The sequence below is a fragment of the Gymnoscopelus microlampas genome (assembly GCF_963454915.1).
Source record: "Gymnoscopelus microlampas genome assembly, chromosome: 12".
In the NCBI taxonomy this organism is placed as follows: Eukaryota; Metazoa; Chordata; class Actinopteri; order Myctophiformes; family Myctophidae; genus Gymnoscopelus; species Gymnoscopelus microlampas.
Window position 1 is genome coordinate 5,985,968 of NC_139949.1, and position 19,591 is coordinate 6,005,558.

Below are 19,591 nucleotides of genomic sequence, written 5' to 3' on the forward strand. Positions count from 1 at the left end.
CTGTGAAAACAATTAAGCCCAAAAGAAGCGACATTTGCACTTTAAACCTATACACAGGTTTATAGAGCTTTATCTACAAGCTCACAGTGCGTCGCATTTGCAACACATTGTGAGCTTGTAGATCTGCTATTTTCAAAAATAATAAGTGAAATATTTCACTAATATTTACAAGCAACAGAAAAACAAGCCCAAAGTCGCTTATAATAAGCAGATATGGCAACACTGCTCAGGCCCACTTCTCTGTAAAAACAGATCACAAAGCTCACAACGCGTCGAATTGCGACAAGATGTAGATCTGTAGATCTGTTCATTTTGGTAACCATAGCAAAAAAAAGTGTTATTCAGAATCAAACTAGCATATTATTTGCCAATTGCGAAATTAAGTAAATAAGTTTGGATGAATGTCATGATAATAATAATATATTATTATTATTATTATTATTATTATTATTATTATTATTATTATTACCCATATTATTTATGTCACATCACAAGAAAAGCATAAGAAATGTAAAGTGAAATAAAAAAAAATACAATACAATAAAATACAATACATTACAATACCATACAATACAATACAATAACATACTGTATATACTGGGGGGGGGGGCAATTGTAACAGAAGAAAATCTTCACAGTCTAATGGCAGGTATGATGTCTCCCCGGGATCCAAACTAGTTAAAATAGCAGATCTGCAAGCTCACAACGCTTGTAGATCTGCTATTTTTTTTATTAATTGATGGATTTTTTTTATTTTTTATATTATATATAATATTATATTATATTATATATTTTAGATTTTTATATAATCATATTTGAGCTGGGGACCCCCCACCCTGATAAGCACTTGGAATGTAGGAGTTGATGCATTTACGTTTAGTTTGACTCTATTGTTAAAATAGCAGATCTTCAAGCTCACAACGCCTCGCAAGGAAGGTGTTGTGAGCTTGTAGATCTGCTATTTTCAAAAAAAAAATTATAGTATAGATTGTTGATTACTTTTGATGCAGTAATGGTGGGTTTTTTTTAGGTACTAAAAAGGTCTTAAAGGTCCTTAAATTGTCACTTCACTGTCATCTGGGCACCACCCCCAAATCACGTGGGGACCCCCCTGGGAGTCCCGATCCACATGTTGAGAACCACTGATCTAACCAAACTTGACCAGCTGCTAAGCTGGTCTTTGCTGGTCTTTGCTGGTCTGTCCAGTGTCCAGCCATCTGACCAGCTAAGTCTAGCTGGTAAGCTGGTCTTTGCTGGTCAGTCCACCCATTTGACCAGCTACCAGCTTGGCTTTGCTGGTCAGTCCAGCCAGCCAGCTGGCTGACCAGCAAAGACCAGCAGAATCCAGCTTAGTGACCAGCTAACCAACTACACTGGCAAACCAGCCTGACCAGCCTGACCAGCTTGTCCAGCCTGGTATGCCATCTAAACCAGCTTAAGACCAGCCAAGACCAGCTAATACCAGCTAAAACCAGCAACCATCATAAGCTGGTTTGTGCTGGTTTTTTCAGCAGGGGGGGAGGTTCCCTGGTTAGACATAGTGCGTGGAAGGAACACGTTATTCCAACCGGTTCCTTTCCCCTCCATCAGGCGCCCCGGCTGACCAGGGGGAGGCAATATAGAGACCAGGATTACTGCATCTTTTTTGTGAGGGTACCTACCCTAGCGGACAAGGGGAGAAGATGCAAACTCCACACAGAGAGGCCCTTTCGCCAACCCCACCTAGGGTATGGGCACTGATGACGCAGAGGAGAGGACACGCACCCAACGCCCACAGCATCCCCGGCGGGAATCAAACCCAAGACCTTCTAGCTGTGAGGCGACAGCGCCACCGTGCCCCTTAACCAATCTTTTATTCATATTTTTTTCTTTTTCCTTTTCTTTATTTGTTCAATGTTGAGTTAGTTGTCTACAGAAAGTTGCTTCTGTCTGAGGCGTAAACATCATTGTAAGGTGGGGGTGAACTCAGGGGTGGAGCAGAGGGGTCAAACTGGGGTCCAGCGTCATTAGAGAGAGCGTCGAAACCCAGAGGAGCAGTTGGAGCAGGTTCATGAGACGCTGTGGAGGCCTCCACCTGGAGAAAGAAGAACCAGTGATGGAAGTACACATTTTTATTTATTCAAGTAAAAGTATCAATACCCTATTGTAGTTAGTTTGGTATTCAAAATTGACTTGAGTTAAAGTACAAAAGTATTGGCATCAAATAGACCAATTCTTTGTTTACCAACATCAGTGTTGGGCAAGTTACTTTATTTTAATAATATATTACCATTACCTATTACCTTCCTTTTAAAGTAATACATTTTGTTACATATTAATGTCTGAGCAACAGTAATATATTAATATTACATATTACTGTTTAGTTACTTAAAAAAAGAAAAAGCTAAAATTGAATAATTCAATAATCTAGAATAGATTTTGTATTGTTATTATTAGCCCACAAATTATCTTTGTGACACAGAGATGGCAGATGGGCAGGCATTTAAATTATAAGATAGGAGTATAAATTACATTAATGAATCAATTTATTTACTTAAATTAATCAATTCATAAATAGACATTATGAAAAAACTGCAGATCTCCGAGCTCATAGCGCAGCACTCAAAGAAATCTAAACTTGACACAAATTATTTCCCTGTCTTAATGGGTTAATATGTTGCATTCATGTTCATGTGTATTTTCAGATAATAAAACATGCATGGGCAACTGGCAGCCCGGGGGCCACATGCGGCCCCCACCTTCACTTAATGCGGCCCGCAGGTTATTATTGAAATACTGATAAATAATTGATTTCAGCTGTTACAATTCCAAACATGCAATCATGACCCAGATTAATTAATTCAGTCTAAATTAGTAGCTTAATGACTAGTATTACAATTCTGTTGTCTTTTTTATGTCCACATATTTGTATTTAAGTTCATAAAGTTAACATAAGTATAACTAAATGCATTTGAAATGAAATAAAAATGTTACTTTTCAGGAATATAATTCAAAAATAGCAAAAAAAAAATCAGGATTCCAATTCCAAAATAGCAGATCAACAAGCTCAAAATACATCGCACTGCGTTTTGAGAGGGCTATTGATGATGAGATGGGCTATTTTGCTACTTTTGTGTGACACAGAATGGCGAAGTACGGCATTCATTTACAAAATAAGTTAAAATACGGAGAGAAGAGGTGTATGCCCGACAGTATATGCAATGTGGCACTCTGGAGTGAGTGTGGAGTGTGGCCCTCTCCATCATCAAAGTTGCCCACCCCTGACTTAAACCATTACTATTAAGTAAACTTGACCATTGGCTCTCAGTGGGTCTGGCCTTTTTCCCCTCCCCTCTACACCAAATCTCTTCGTTGTGAGCTTGTAGATCGGCTATTTCCGGCCAATGTTCCCATCCAAAGACTAGGAGGGACGCTTGGGTACAAGTGGTTAATGTAAAAGAAAAGAGTTCCTATCACAGAACATTTACCTCGAGTTGTTGGAAAAACTGAACGTTTGCTTTCACGATGTGTGTCAGGAAACAGCGTAAGACACTAATTCATTCGGTTCAGTTGCTTGACTGTTAATAAATATTGTATTTACTATAGAGCGCTGCAGGGAACTCAACTGTACTTTAAACTAACACTAGAGGGAAGATTTGTGAACCTCACACGGGGCTTAGTAGAAATTAAGGCTTTGGGTTTAAGTGCAAAGGTCTTTCCCTATTTACTATCTACCTCACCCCCTAGCACTCACCTCTTCAGACTCCACCTCACCCCCTAGCACTCACCTCTTCAGACTCCACCGTACCCCCTAGCATTCTCTTCAGACTCGCACCGTACCCCCTAGCACTCACCTTATAAAGGAGGAGTTCACCCAAAAAATGACTTATTTTCTATCAATTACACAACCCCATGAAGCCTTGATTTCATGGATTTATTTTTGTTTTTGTGGCATTTCTAAAACAATAATTTGATGACCGTGTGTATTTCCGGTAGGAGACACAAATAATCTACTTTGTGTCTCCTACCGGATACATTAGCCGGTAGGAGACGGGAATCAAATTATTAGCTTAAGAATGCGACAAAAACAAAAAACAATCCATGGATTCAAGGCTTCATAGGGTGTGCAATTGATAGAAAATAAGTCATTTTTTAGGTGAACTCCTCCTCCATCTCACCCCCTAGCACTTCACTCTGCCTGTACCCTCCTTACCACCTTTTCTTTCAATTGATGCTATAGTGATTGACCAATATATGGCTACTATGCAGACATTGAGACATATCTTGGTCACTTGTGCTCATGTTTTGTGTTTCTTCGATTTGTTTTTCTTGACCACAAATGTACATAATGTTTATTTAGGTGTTTCTTTTTAAGACAGATGCTAGGTACATTGTCTAAGCCAGTGGTTCCCAAACACTGGGTCGGGACCCATTTGTGGGTCACGGACCCACACTTTGTTTTTGTTAAAGCAAAAAATCAAACATTATTTTCCAAAATAATTTAATAAATATTTTTTTTTTTAAATCTAAGAAATTCCATTAATTAGAAATTAAAACAGATGTTTAAGAAGTGCTGAAAATAGCCGATCTACAAGCTCACAACGCGGCGCAAGCTTGTAGATCACTCTACTTATGTGATTATTTACCTTACTTATTGACTTGAATTCATGCTTACTCTGCTTATTCTGATCGCCAACTTGCAAATTTGTTCTGGATTAGAGCGTCTGCTAAATGTAGACATTGTAAATTGTATTTAGGAGTGGGTCCACACCAAGGTTATAATAGTTTTGGATTTTTCATTTGAATTTAGTTTTAGTTCGTTTTGAATATTTGTTTTCTAATTCAGTTAGTTTTAATAGGTGTTTAGAGCGGATTTGCTAGTTTTTATTTTAGAAAATGCTAATAGTTTTAGTTAGTTTTTATTAGTTTTAGTTTTTTTTATACGTTGGGTTATTTTTTAGGTGCATGATTGAAAAGGTAAGTAAGGTATTGTGTAATAAAAACTTAACAAAATTTAGCATTTCAAAATCTATTCAGTTACAGATGAACCAATAACCATGCACAAACAAAAACTAAGGGCATTTTGTCTATAATTTCAGTTAGTTTGAGTTAGTTTTGTAAACACACAATACAGTTTCAGTTAGTTATCTTTTTTTGTCTCCGCCAGTATGGTGGAGAGTATGTTTTCTTTTCTGTCCGTCCGTGTGTGTGTCCGTCTCAGCCAAGCTAACATTGGTCAAGCTTCACGTGACACGTGACAATATGTTGTCACCAATGCTTTGATTGGCTAGCGAGACGCATGAAATAAAAACCTATAAATATGACCACGCACTTCAAAAAATCATTTTTATTTTTTGAAGTGAGCTTCCATCACTGTGATGACCACTGTTGTTTCTAAATATGAATGGGGTGTGACTAACATTGGTCAAGTGACACGTGACAATATGTAATATAAATAGGTAAGACAGGATTAATCAGGAACAGTACTGGCGGAGACCTGTGCTCCGAGGAGCACATTTTCTAGGTTTTTTTTTTAGTTTCTATTTAGTTCAGTTAATGAAAATATGTTTTCAATTTTAGTTATTTTGTTAGTTTTCTTTAACTATTATAACCTTGGTCCACACCCTCAGGTTGAGATGAGCAGACATGAAGGTTTTCAGGACCAGACACATGAAACAATTCATATCAATCCGTATCAGCCAAGGTATAAATAAAGACATTTGAGGTGGACAAAATGTATAATGATGTATAAAGCACCTACCAGTGGTTGGGCAGGGTAAGTTTGTCCATGTGATGAATTAGGATGAGCTGAAGTGGACGGTTGAGTGGTGTCCTGGAATTGAACCAAGAATGTTGAAATGAGACAAAAACACAAAGCTGCTTCAAATGCAAACTATTATGAAATGAGCAGTTTCACAAACAGTGGGTCGGGTCCCAATTGTGGGTCACGCACCAATTTTTATGGGTCATAAGTAAATATCCCTTTTGTTTCCCCCCTTTTATTTTGCACCCCCCCCCCCCAAAAAAAAACATCATTATTATCTTAAAATATTTTCTAAAATATATATGTTTTCAAATCTAAGTGTTTCAGAAATTATATTATTATTATATTATTATATTTCATAGAATTTCAGAAGAAAACGAAAAAGAATCCATAAACGTTAAAAAAAACGTAAATAGTGAAAACAACAGATCTACAAGCTCACAACGTGTGACGCGTTGTAGCTTGTAGGTCAGCTATTTTCACTATTAAATAGTATTGATTCATAATCGATTTCTGGTAAGTTTGGGTCTCAGGGAGACAACAAAGTTATCTTTTGGATCTCAGCTGAAACAGTTTGGGAACCGCTGCGATAGAGTGTGTTTGCGTTGGTGCTTACATCATGGTAATAGACAGCAGGTGTGTCTGCGGTCTTGCTAGTGGTCTTCTTGCAGCACCTTTTCACACAACACCAGCTCACAACAGCAAGGACCACCACCGACAAAATGCCGACGGGGACACCGACATACAAGCCATAAGGAGGGTCCCGCTCTGCAAGGACAGAAACAAATGTCTTTAGGTTCATTTACATCAGTGATTCTCAACTTGTGTGCTGGGGGTCATTGGTGGGCTGCGAGGGTATATTAAGTGGGCCCCTGCAAAAAAAATAAGATTTGAAAAGTGGTGTAAAGTACTAAGTACTTTTACTTCTACTCCACTACATCTCAGAGGCACATATTGTACTGTACTTTTACTCCACTACAATTATTTGAAAACTTTAGTTATTAGTTACTTTGCAGATATAAATGATTACATGATAGACCATACATTAACCACTTAGCCCTATTTTATACCTAGGCTATTTGAAAATAGCCGATCCACAAGCTCACAACGCGTCACATTACCATGTGTTGTGAGCATGTAGATCTGCTATTTTCAAAAATCTTTGTACTTTTACTTTTGGTACTTTAAGTACAGTATATGTTGATGCCAATACTTTTGTACTTTTACTCAAGTAACATTTTGAACACAGGCATTTTACTTGTAACAGAGTATTTTTATATTGTGGTATTGCTACTTTTAACTTAAGTTAGCTTTAATAATAATGTAATAAATGTCATGGTATTTGTTTTCCTTTAAAACCTTGAAGAAAATGACTTTTTATTGTGATACAGATAAATAAGAATTTAAAGTACACTATGTTAGTTCCATTGATCCAAGCCCAAGGAACACAATCGATTGATTTTGTTCCGGCTCAGGAATTGAACATTATTGAGCCAATACTTTGATGATAATAATAAAGATGCTAATACATCCGGTAGGAGACACAAAGTAGACTCTTTGAGTCTCCTACCGGAGAGACCGCCGGTTAGCAAATTATTGGCTTAGGAATGCGATAAAAACAAAACAAAAATCATGAATTCAATGCTTCATGGGGTGTGTAATTGATAGAAAATAAGTCATTTTTTGGGTGAACTACTAAAATAAACATGCTCTGAAAATGCACACGTCCGCTCTATAAAAATAATTATGTTATTATTAACACAGTCAGGCAACTGAATTGAATGAAGTAGCATCTTCCGGTTAGCAATGTAGTCTGTCCGAAGTTACAACGCAACGATGCGACGCATTGTGAGCTTGTAGATCTGCTATTTTCAAACGATTTTTATACATTTGAAAACTTGTGTAATGGGACATTCTGCACAATGAGTACTTTCTACTCTTGGTACTTTAAGTACATTTTGATCAGTGAATTCTGGACTTTTACTTGTAACAGAGTATTTTTTACATTGCAGTATTGATACTTTTGGGAGGCATGCGTTAATCCGACAGACCTTTTCTCCGACTATGTGGCATCCGCGTGCGGTTAGGGTTAGGGTGCGGGTTTGGTTCGGGTTTACTGTTTAATGTCGGAGCACTGCGCTGTCGGAGGAATGCGCTGTCGGACTAACGTATTGCACCCGATACTTTTTACTTAAGTAAAACATTTCAGTGCTTTTTCCACCACTGACCAGGAGGATCAAATGACTCCTTTACAAAATTTGAACCGTTTTCCTGCCTGAATAGCCCACTGGGAAGAGGAGCGCACCAGCGCCTCTTGACCATAGAAATACATGGCAGACTGGCGCTGCCAACTCAAAAGGCATTCTCTATGGACATGACCCCTAAACGTTAGCCTGGGTGCCAGCCTGCTTCGCTACGTTCGGCGGATTTATTTTTCTCTCTGCGCTTCTCAGTCTGGAATGCCTCCTATCTCCAGGAGGCGGGACACAGCAGCCAAGGTTCGAAACCTACCGTGGCTTCTGATTGGTCTGTGGAGCGGGGCGGGACAAAAAAAACGGTGTGATCGTTTTGATTCGTCATTCGTTTGAACAACATCCAATCAGCAACGACGTTGCCTAACGTAACATACTAGAAGTTCGGGCCGCTACGCGGCCCGAACGTCTAGCGTGACGCGGCGTCCACTTGGCAGTGCCACATTACCGGCACCTCACAGTGTGAGAGAGAGTTTTGTGCTCCCCTAAATCCACGCCAGGCTATGAAAATACCCACTTGACAAACAGGTGACGTGCATGACCTCTGCAATGACCAAAACCCACTTTGTGATTACTCACACCTGGCATGGCAGACCTGTGAGCAGTGTGCAGTGGTGTAGAATGTTAAAAGATAGACCAAATGGCAGGAGATGAAGTGAGCAGTTTATTTGTGTAAAAGGTGGATAAGAATGAGAAGGTGTGAAAGACAGTGGCGACGTCGTCATGTCCACAGGTTGTCATGGCAGAGCCTGCAGAATGGGAGAAAAGGAGAAGGAGTCAAGCACGCAATGTGAGACGTACACCATGGATCATGTGAGAGTGAAGACAGTGATGTTTGTGTGAAGTTGTAGGCATTGTTAGTTATGTAGAGCAATCCGAAATGACAGATGGAAGAATGCAACAGCCTTACCTCAGTGGGGAAGAAGCACTTTTGTGAAAACCACGTTTTCAGTGACGTTTGCAGTGTGGTCTTCCTGCTGGTGTATGGCATACTTCAGGGCTGCTGGGTCACCCGTTCTGGAACTGGCAACATATAGCTGTCCGTGAGTGAAGACAGGGGATCGAAGCCAGACCCCAACTGTTGTAAGTGTTTGCCCTTGTGATTTGTTGATGGTGGTGGCGAAAGCAGTGCGGACTGGAAACTGTCGCCTGGCCCAGTCAAAAGTGAAAAGTCCAGCATCAGGAATGAACTTGATCCGAGGGATGAGGACCTCCTTTTGCGTGGCGGCTATTTTGCACAGCAGCAGCTTGTTGTTGAGGGTCCTCTGGAATAAGAGTTTTGTCCCATTGCAGAGTCCGTCTTTGGGGCTGAGGTTGCGGAGTAGCATCAAAGGCATGCCAGGCTTGAGGGTGATGATGTGCCTGGGAAATCCATGGGGGCAGAGGGTGTTTAGATATTCCACGTTGAAGCGCATTGCATCTTGGTCGTGCTCCAGGGTGTCAGCACTGCTCAGCTTGGTGGAGGTACCTGGCATCCAAATTTTTAATTCTGGACTTTTACTTGTAATTGAGTATTTTTATAGTGCAGTATTGGTACTTTTACTTAAGTAAATAATTTGAGTACTTTTTCCACCACTGCCCACGGCGATCATCATGTCATTTGGAGATATCCAGTGCTGACGTCATGCTAATGTGAAACTCCATATATGGATATAACAGTGATGGAACTTACACACACGGGGACAGGAACGTACACACACGGGAGTTTTGTCCCATTGCAGAGTCCGTCTTTGGGGCTGAGGTTGCGGAGTAGCATCAAAGGCATGCCAGGCTTGAGGGTGATGATGTGCCTGGGAAATCCATGGGGGCAGAGGGTGTTTAGATATTCCACGTTGAAGCGCATTGCATCTTGGTCGTGCTCCAGGGTGTCAGCACTGCTCAGCTTGGTGGAGGTACCTGGCATCCAAATTTTTAATTCTGGACTTTTACTTGTAATTGAGTATTTTTATAGTGCAGTATTGGTACTTTTACTTAAGTAAATAATTTGAGTACTTTTTCCACCACTGCCCACGGCGATCATCATGTCATTTGGAGATATCCAGTGCTGACGTCATGCTGATGTGAAACTCCATATATGGATATAACAGTGATGGAACTTACACACACGGGGACAGGAACGTACACACACGGGGACATTCGACACTGGATTCAAATTGTAAGGTAGATTACTATTTATCACTATGGAAGCCGTCGAACTGGTGCGATCTGACGGCATCCTAGAATTTATAGGTAGGATGTGATGTCATGCTGTCGTGAGATTACGTCACACTGGCGTTGTGTCCATATTCGGGACGACCGTCTCATCGTCATCGTCGTCTTGGTAACAGGTTGGTTTGTTGTGATGATGTAGTGTAAAGTTTCAGACAGACAGTAAGAGTGATGCAACGTACATACTGACATGCAATCTGGCAAGAGTGATGCAACGTACATACTGACAACCGACATACTGACAACCGTTCTGGCGCAGGTTCCAATTGTAAGGTAGATATATAAAGCCATAATAGGAGATGTTCCCAATGGAGCTATGCCCAAATATGGAGTGTGTTGTCTGACCTCACTTGGGTCTCGTTGGGCGGTGGTCGGCGATGACGCTAAGGAACAACATGGCCGACTGTAATGTTGTGAGTTTGTGTTGGCCGCAATTAATTATGCTGCGAGGGGGCAGATGTGTGCTGAGCAGTATGAAGTGGCCTACAGACTGCGCGTAGTAATTCTGCACGTTGTGGCGTGTCTTGTTAGTGACATTGATATGTTGTTTTTGTGTTTAGTCCCACACAGTGGCAGGTTTTTTTTTTGGGTTTTGGGTTTAGAAATGTATATATAGATAGATAGATGTAGTTCCAGTGTAGTTCTACAAGACGAGTCAATCGGGGGCATTCCAGACTAATAAGCGCAGAGAGAAAAAAAAATCCGCCGAACGTAGCGAAGCAGGCTGGCACCCAGGCTACCTAAACGTGCCACCATGGATCAATGCAGCATAACTCACTCTCTACTTCAAGATTCACGCGGAGGGCCAGGTTGCCTTTCTGGTCTGTGAGCTTAAAGCGACCGGAGTCCGAGGGCTGGAGGTCCTCAATCACAATCTGCAGTGGGGGTCCATCCATCTTCTGAAGTCTACCTGCAAACTTAGTCCACTCGATGGCGTCCATCTGCATCTTGCCTGTATGGGATGAGACGATAATCGGTATCATCACGATAATAAATAAAAGCACTCACAATAATCATATTGCAGAGATTTGTCGTGGAGCCGTTCGACATACATTGGACCTGAGTCGTCTCGGTGCTCGGACCGTCTACAATAAATCTCTTTGACAAATATTGCAGTAGTTGCAAAGCGTCGTATTCCCCCAGAATATGGTTGCTACAGGGTGCATATTATGGACAACCATCTTCTAATCCCCTTCACTTGGAGATTGTGGGAAGGTTCAGCAACGGGGGGAATGATAGATTCATTCTCCCCCTTGGGACAACCAACATGTCCTTTGTGCCGTTAGCAAAAAGGCAGTAGTGGAAAGTAACTAAGTACATGTGTTAGTGAAGTTATCCCTAAACCTAGCTCTAATATAAATAATATGAAAATATTGCTATAGCCTTGCAATGGTTGTTTTAGTAACCCTTAACCCATTAAGGGCACAGTCACACTGTTTTATTTTACCTATGGGGCTGAATCTGCCAATGCTTTGTCGATACACATGCGTAGATTCGAGTGAAAGATGCGCAAGACCATGAATCCACGCATTTGACAAAGATTCCGCCCCAAAGTTAAAATAAAACTTTGGTGTTAAAATAAAACTTAAATGACTGGGAACGCATCCGTGTCATCTTAGATTTCTTTGGCTTTTCAAAAATAGCAGATATACAAGCTATGAGTTTGTAGATCTGCTATTTTTGAAAAATGGTGGACATTTTTGCAAATCTTTGAATATATATATATTTTTAATGCAAACATTTGTAACTCAAATCTTTGCTTCTGGGGGGTCCCTGGAACAAAATATTTTAAGATATTTTTTATTTTGTAAACATATTTTTATATATATATTGAAAAAAAACTGTTAGGATTTAGAACAGATTTTTAGAATCTGCCTCGGGTGTTAATGGGGTGGTTAACAAAAGCAGATTTCAATCGTCACAAATATTGTTAATCACAATAGGCTCTATGCACAGCAGCCATATTATCACTTCCTTCCCAGGTGTTACCAATGATACTAATGAAGGCTCTGTTCCATTTAGTGTAGCACAGTGGTTTCCACGACCCTCATAACGCTGTTTTGTATTTGTACACTCTCAGAGTTACACACCCATAAGAGGCCATTTGGAAGCCCATGAGGTTCCCTGGACCCCAACTTAGACCCACTGGTGTAGCAGAGTGTTTCCAGTGAGCCAACATGTACAATATCAGCACCCTGACTCTGTTTGACCAGAATGGAACAGAGCCTTCATTAGTATCATTGGCAACACCTGTGAATGGCTGCTGTGCATAGAGCCTATTACTTTGGCCATAACAATCGTGACATGACATTTCCATAATGGTCCCTTCCCGACTCACCCGCCTTCATCAGCACCACTGGGTAAACGCTATCCGTTGGAGTGAACGTCAGGTCGAACAACGCAGAGTCCACCCCGAGACTGATGATCTGGACATCCTCGCCCTCCACTCTCTGCCTGTTCCGTCTCTGCTCTGTATATGAGATAGAAGAGATAGCATTAAAATAAAGCTCTTCAACAATTTTTCAGGCCAAGGACCCCTTAGCTGAGAGAGAGAGAGAGAGTTGAAGCAGGGACCCCTATACATATTGTATAATGTTGTGTTGCAGATTAAACGGATTAAACATCCTTTCTATTAATGTGTTGGATTCATGTAGGCCTATTGTCAGACATTATTTAACTATGCAAACCCGCGATAGTTAACTTGGCCATGGCTCTGTACTTGCTATTAAAGTATGGAATTAAGTTGAGATGGAACACAGGGGTTATGCGTGATACAATGGCAGCCAGTTCTACGTCACAACCAGTGGTGGAAAAAGTACTCAATTGTTTTACTTAAGTAAAAGTACCAATACTGCAATGTAGAAATACTCTGTTACAAGTAAAAGTCCAGAATTCAAAATGTACTTGAGTAAAAGTACAAAAGTATTGGTATCAAAATGTACTTAAAGTACTAAAAGTACAAAGTACTCATTATACAGAATGCCCCATTTCACAAGTTTTCAAATGTATAAAATGTATACACAACTTTTGAAAATAGCAGATCTACAAGCTCACAATGCGTCGCATCGCATCGGCTATTTTCAAATGGCCGAAATATATACAGAGCTGAAGTGGTTAATGTATGTTTTGTAATAATAATCCAATTAAGTAACTAGTAACTAAAGTTGTCAAATAATTGTAGTGGAGTAAAAAAGTAAAACATTTGCCTAGAAATAAAAGTACTGAAAATTGGAAATACTCCAGTAAAGTAAAAAATACACTACTTGAGTAAATGTAATTAATTACTTTACACCATTGGTTATGCGTGATACAATGGCAGCCCAGTTCTACGTCACAACAACCTTCAACTGTCATCTCCAGTCTGGAGATAAACTTGTGGTCTTTGTCTCTGAAGGTGTAGTAGCCGTTGTCCTCCTGAGTGACTTTCTCCGTCTTCCACCGGCTGCTCGCCAGCCTTCCCCTGACTCCTCCTCCCTCACTGGTCTGAGGGTTGCCGGTGCGATTCCACAGCAGCACCGACGATGAAGCGTTGGCCTCGCCGTCGCTTCCCAGAGGAGTGTACACCAGGGAATACGCATCATTGGGAACCTTGAAGGAGCTGTCGGTCCCATATTCCTCCCACTCTGTACTTGAACAATCTAAACAAATACATGAATTAAAAAATACAGAGGGGGGAAATAATATATGATTGATAATTAATAAAACAAGACGATTTAGAGAAGACATTAAGAATCAGAATCAAGCTATCATCCTGCTGGAAAAATGAGATGGACTATTGTGTAAATACACCGTAAAATGATAGATAGATACTGTAGATAGATAGATAGATAGATAGATAGATAGATAGATAGATATCTCTGCTGTCCGGCAGCAATCAGCTAACTCCAAAACGCTCATTTTTCAGGAAATGACACAAAAAAAAAAGAAATATACGTTTTTCAGGAAATTAAGAAAACCTTATATTTTTAAAACAAAGCCATACTGCCTAATCAAAGTTGGTATAGTGACTTTATATATTGTCAGATACTTGCATGCATTATATTATCACCACTTTACCCAAATCCAGCTCAAGTGGAGTTCAGAGTTTTGTCTGAACAGCTGACGCCAATAGCTCCAATCGCTGCGGAGGGAGAGGTTTCAAATGGGGGCTGGGGCTAAGCTAACAATAGATCTCCAAGCTCACAATGCTTCATGACACTTATTATATAGGCCTACAATAATAAACAGGACTTTAAATATAACAATAACTTCTGCAAAGAGGGTTTCACAGAGTTGGAGTTTCAGTAGAACTAGCAAGAGAAATGCTATGAACTATTTTCTTGGCACATTGCTCTCCTCATTAAACACTTCATAGATTTTAGAAATAGAATTACTTGTTTTCATAACATTAGTGCGTGCTCCGCAGTAGATCTCCTCCTCTGTCTGTGTGCGCTCACTATGTGCTGTAGAACGGCAGCAGGGAGAAGAGAGGGGGTGGAGTTGCGTGGTTTGACGGACAGTTTGAGGATCCAATGGTGAAGCGCTTTTTAATACTTTTCATTGGTTACATTTTTTTTTTACACAGACATAAAGGATGTTCAATAGTGTTGTTTTATGAAAAAAATGTGAAAATGGAGTTTTGTGAAAATGGAGTTAGCTGCATGGTTCCCGCCGGACAGAAACGATATATTTAGTAGTAGTCTCGCGAGCCAGACTGTTGCCTCCCACAATTTCCAAATGCTTCGCGTCATACAGCATGGAGAACGGAAGTGCTGAAAATGATCCGGGGGGTAAAGGGGATGTCCCACCTCCTTCCCACTTCCGTCTCGTCTTTGCAGTCATGTAAATTTGTCCTACAGTAAATCCAATTATTTGGATATTTTTTTGTGCTTACGGCAGGAAACAACTAACTCCAAAATGTTCATTTTTCAGGAAATGAAAAAAACAAAACAAAAATGGAGATAGGAGGTTTTTGTAAGCTCACAATGAGGTTGGAGGTCAAAGGGGGGTGGAGCCTGGAGTCAGCAAAACCAGCTAAGTCCACCCCCCTTTGGTGGAGTTAGCTGGTTTAGCAGAAAGTTTGAGGATCCAATGGAGTTAGCTGCTTTTGTCAGAAGCGCTTTTTAATACTTTTCATAGGTTCAGGTTTTTTTTTACCAACACACAGACGTAAAGGGTGTTCAATAGCACTGATTTATGGAAAAAAATGCAAAAGCAGAAAAATGAAGTTAGCTGGTTCCTGCATGCCGGACAGCAACGATATATAGCTTGAAATGAAAATGTATTTTCGGAAACGGAAATGACAAACAGATGACAGCTTCCTTTCTCTGCTTTCGGGAGGTGTAGTTCCAGACTCTATATATAGCATTCGGAGATTGTGGAATAGTTGTCTGGCCACGCGAGACTACACTGGAAGAGACGGGATTTAAGAGTCATTATGGTCTCACCGCTGATTGTCAGTCTCAGGGCACCAAAGGAGATGTCACACAACATGAAAGAAAAGTCCCCCGCATCTCTCTCTGTCGCTTCCCGTACAATGAACTGATGAGATGAGTTCTCATAGTGTGGGTCCAACATCTAGAAGGGGTGACAACACACATACATGCTCATAAACCAGAGGCAAATAAGCTCTAATACACAGCAGCCATATTGAAAATAAATTGGGCTGTTTCATTACTTCCTTCATAGGTGTTTATCCGTTTGAATTAATTTTCAATAAAGTGCTCAATCAATAGGCCTACCGTCAAATTCTTCCAACATGATGCTACAAACATGTAGAACATATTCCATATCTTACCGTCCCATTCTCCATCACTTGTATCTTCTTGCCTCCTTTAGCTGGACTGAAGAACAGGTTTCGAGGGACGAAGCTCATTTCGGGGATGCCCACTTCACGAAGAGGTATAGTAAAATCTTTCCCATAGCATACCTCTCTAGATATCCCTACCCAGACTCCAGGAGCTTAAAACAAGACAGAGAGATAAGGTTATATCATCAGGAGTAGTTCACCCAAAAAATTGCTTATTGTTTCCGCCAAGCCGAAGGCATGGCGAGAGAGTATGTTTTGCACCCCATCCGTCCGTGTGTGTGTCCGTGTGTCCGTGTGTGTGTGTGTGTGTGTGTCCGTGTGTCATGATCCATCTGTCTGTGAGCAGCTAATCTCCGGCACAGTTGGACCGGTCGCTGCGAGTTTTTGACATGGGCCTGTTATAGCGCCACCAGGAGGCCGATTTGTGCAAAACCCATTTTTAGAAATTACTCCTACATATTTTATCCAAACATCACGCAAAGTTTGCAGGATTGGTCCATTTTTAACTAAATGCCTCAAATCATGAACGCAGCTTGCGCTTTCTGTGAAATTTCACACACACATTCCCACTAGGCCGAGGAAGAAATGGCACTTGAACATTTTCAAATCAGCCTCATGGTGGCGCTATAAAAGGCCAATTTGCATTTTTAACTGTAACTGCACCGATCTGCATGAAACTTTGCACGCATACTCTATAGAGGCCAAGAAAAAACATCTGCCCTGTATTTTTCACATTAGCCTTTTATAGCGCCACCAGGAGGCCGATTTATGTAAAACACATATTCTGAGATTAAGCCTTCAGATTTTATCCAAATTTTCACGCAAATTGGTACACATGATCTCTATAGTCATGTGATCAAGATAGATCTGTTGATTTTTCATATTCCATCTTGATTGGCTAACATTGACATCTAAAGTTTGCAGGAGTGGCCCGTTTTGAACAAAATGCCGCAAATCATGAACGCAGCGTCCAATTGCGGTGGAACTTTGCACACACATTCGCACTACGTTGAAGAACAAACGCTACCCTTTTAACATTGCCCTATTATAGCGCCACCAGGAGGCCGATTTTTCTTTTTTATATTACTCCTACAAATTTTGTCCAAACATCATGCAAATCAGTACACATTATCTCTATAGTCAAGTGATCAAGATGGTTCCGTCCAATTTTTTATATTCCAGCCTGATTGGCAAATTCTGAACATTGCTGGCCCACAATAACCTACCTGACCTGGCGGAGACCTGTGCTCCGAGGAGCACTTTTTCTAGTTTTCTATCAATTACACACCCCATGAAGCATTGAGTTCAAGGAGATTGTTTTGTTTCTGACTCATTCCTAAGCCAATAATTTGATGACCGGCGGAAAGATGCTAATGTATCCGGTAGGAGACTCAAAGGAGACTCTTTGAGTCTCCTACCGGAAATCAAATTATTGTCTCAGGATTGGCTGAATTCAATGCTTCATGGGGTGTGTAATGTATAGAAAATAAGTCATTTTTTGGGTGAACTACTCCTTTAATGTACCCGGACATCCCAGGGGTTGGGAGGAGAGTAGCAGAATGGCTGTGATAATACATACATTTCATGTATTCAGTGCAGGCCCTGACCAATTTGATGCCCATGGCAAGATTTTGCCTAAAGATTTTGGGCAAATCCTCAGAGTGTAGAAAACACACCTGTGTGTCTGGAGTGTCTGGTCTGGATACGCACGGCTGGGCAAAACCAAAAACTAAAGCGTACACATTCGAGGGTGCAATTTAATATTGTGTGTTCTATAAAACACAATAACATTTTATTTATTTACAATTCTTAAAAATGTAAAGAAAAAAAACATATAATAAAAATCCTGGCTCGTTGAACATCCCCCAGGGTCATGGCACCCTATAGGCCAAGGGTTCCCGAACCTTTCAGGCCGCGACCCCACCCCCCCCCCCCATATTTTTTTTATCATATTTGAACTGGGGACCCCCCACCTTGACAAGCACTTGTAGGCATTACATTTAGTTTAACTCGGATCCACAGATAAATATTGTGAAAATAGCAGATCTACAAGCTCACAACGCCTCCCAATGCGAGGCTGGTTCCCCTACCCCCAGTTTGGGAACCAGTGCCCTAGGCATTTGTGGGTCCTTGTGAAGCTAGTGGAAAAGTGGAGACATTTTTAACTAAACACACATGTTTTGCCAGAACTTTCAAACTACTGTATGACAATAGCCTAAGTTGACCGCAAGTCAATTCATTATAGGGTTCAGGCGACTCCGTTATAACCGGGAGGGCATAGGAGTGATCTATGGCTGTGTATTATGGAATACATTAAGATGTTATACCACAGCCATTCTAGGGCTAGGATGATGAAATAATACAGGGTACAGGATTAATTACAATAACAATTTAGCTGCGAGTATGACTCACCGACAGAGTAACAGGAGATGAAAATCACGAGTAAAAACAAGTATAAATGGAACATCCTGTTTACAGAGAGAGAAAACTATAACTAAAGACAGAAGAATAGGCCTAATGTTCTAATAGATAGAAGTTAAAAACTAAACAAGAACAAAAAAACAAACCAGTTTCTGCTCCATGTTCAGGCAGAAAAAAGAAACCCACCCACTTCCCTCTGAAGCGTGTTGAATTGTGAGTGTGGGAAGTGTCACATACAGTATAGGCGGGCTCTTCTACTGTGGATATGGGCACTGTACAGCGTTGCCAGATTTTGCAAGAGAAATAAGCATCCGGGTCTACCAAAATAAGTGACAGTAGGCTGCATTATCACAGGTCCCCAGCAAAATGAGTTAATATTGCACAACACGGTCTCATTCCCAAGTCGGCAGATATAGTCTTTTAAACCATCCCCCAAGACAGCACACCCTGCCGCCGCGGCCCGCCGCCGACGGCAAATACGACAAATAGATGGTGTGTGTGTGTGTGTGCTCCCCCAAGACAGCACACCCTGCCGCCGCGGGCCGCCACGGGCCGCCGCCGACGGCAAATACGACAAATAGATGGTGTGCGTGTGTGTGGAGTGTGTGTGTGTATGACCGCTCCCGGCAGTATGCAAATCAACCACCGGTTATATGATCTCATTGAAACGACAGAACGTGCTAAAAAGCATATTTTAACTGCATTAGACCACACACCACCACCCACAAAAAAAACAATGTATTTTTCTGAGCATTTTCATACTATTTTGGTAAGTTTTCGATGAGTATTTGTTGAGAACGGGACATTAGTTTGACTTTTCCAAGCCCATGAGGTTTCTTTTTTTTTTGCACTTTTTCCATTACACTCGGTACATCTACATTAACGTTCAAATCTCAAATATAAAGTGCTTACCTAATGGCCACGGATGTTATATTCTGCACGGGTCCTCCAAAATACCTGTATATTTTGTATTGTTCAATAAAAAGCATTTTAACCCGATTGGTGGCCATTTTCTCCATGCTTTTAACTACCTGATCCTATCGGTCGGAAGGTGTATTGCACTCTGATACTTTATAACTCTTGGCAGCCAATCGGATTAAAAGGCTTTTTATTGAACAACACGGAATATACGGGTATTTTTGAGGGACCGTACATAATTGTAACGTCCGTGGCCATGGG

General features: G+C 40.8%; 1 protein-coding gene across 1 annotated transcript; it reads right to left on the minus strand.

The window, feature by feature from the left end:
* Positions 1-1,517: 1,517 nt before the first annotated feature.
* Positions 1,518-18,622, minus strand: LOC311057132 (uncharacterized protein). Its single transcript, XM_084074072.1, has 9 exons — positions 18,404-18,622; positions 15,980-16,143; positions 15,630-15,759; positions 13,545-13,841; positions 12,542-12,673; positions 10,982-11,155; positions 6,360-6,511; positions 5,741-5,812; positions 1,518-2,074 (listed from the first exon to the last, which is right to left on the minus strand). The coding sequence occupies exons 1-9, from the start codon at positions 18,456-18,458 to the stop codon at positions 1,910-1,912; spliced, it is 1,341 nt and encodes a 446-aa protein (XP_083930198.1). The 5' UTR covers positions 18,459-18,622; the 3' UTR covers positions 1,518-1,909.
* Positions 18,623-19,591: the final 969 nt, after the last annotated feature.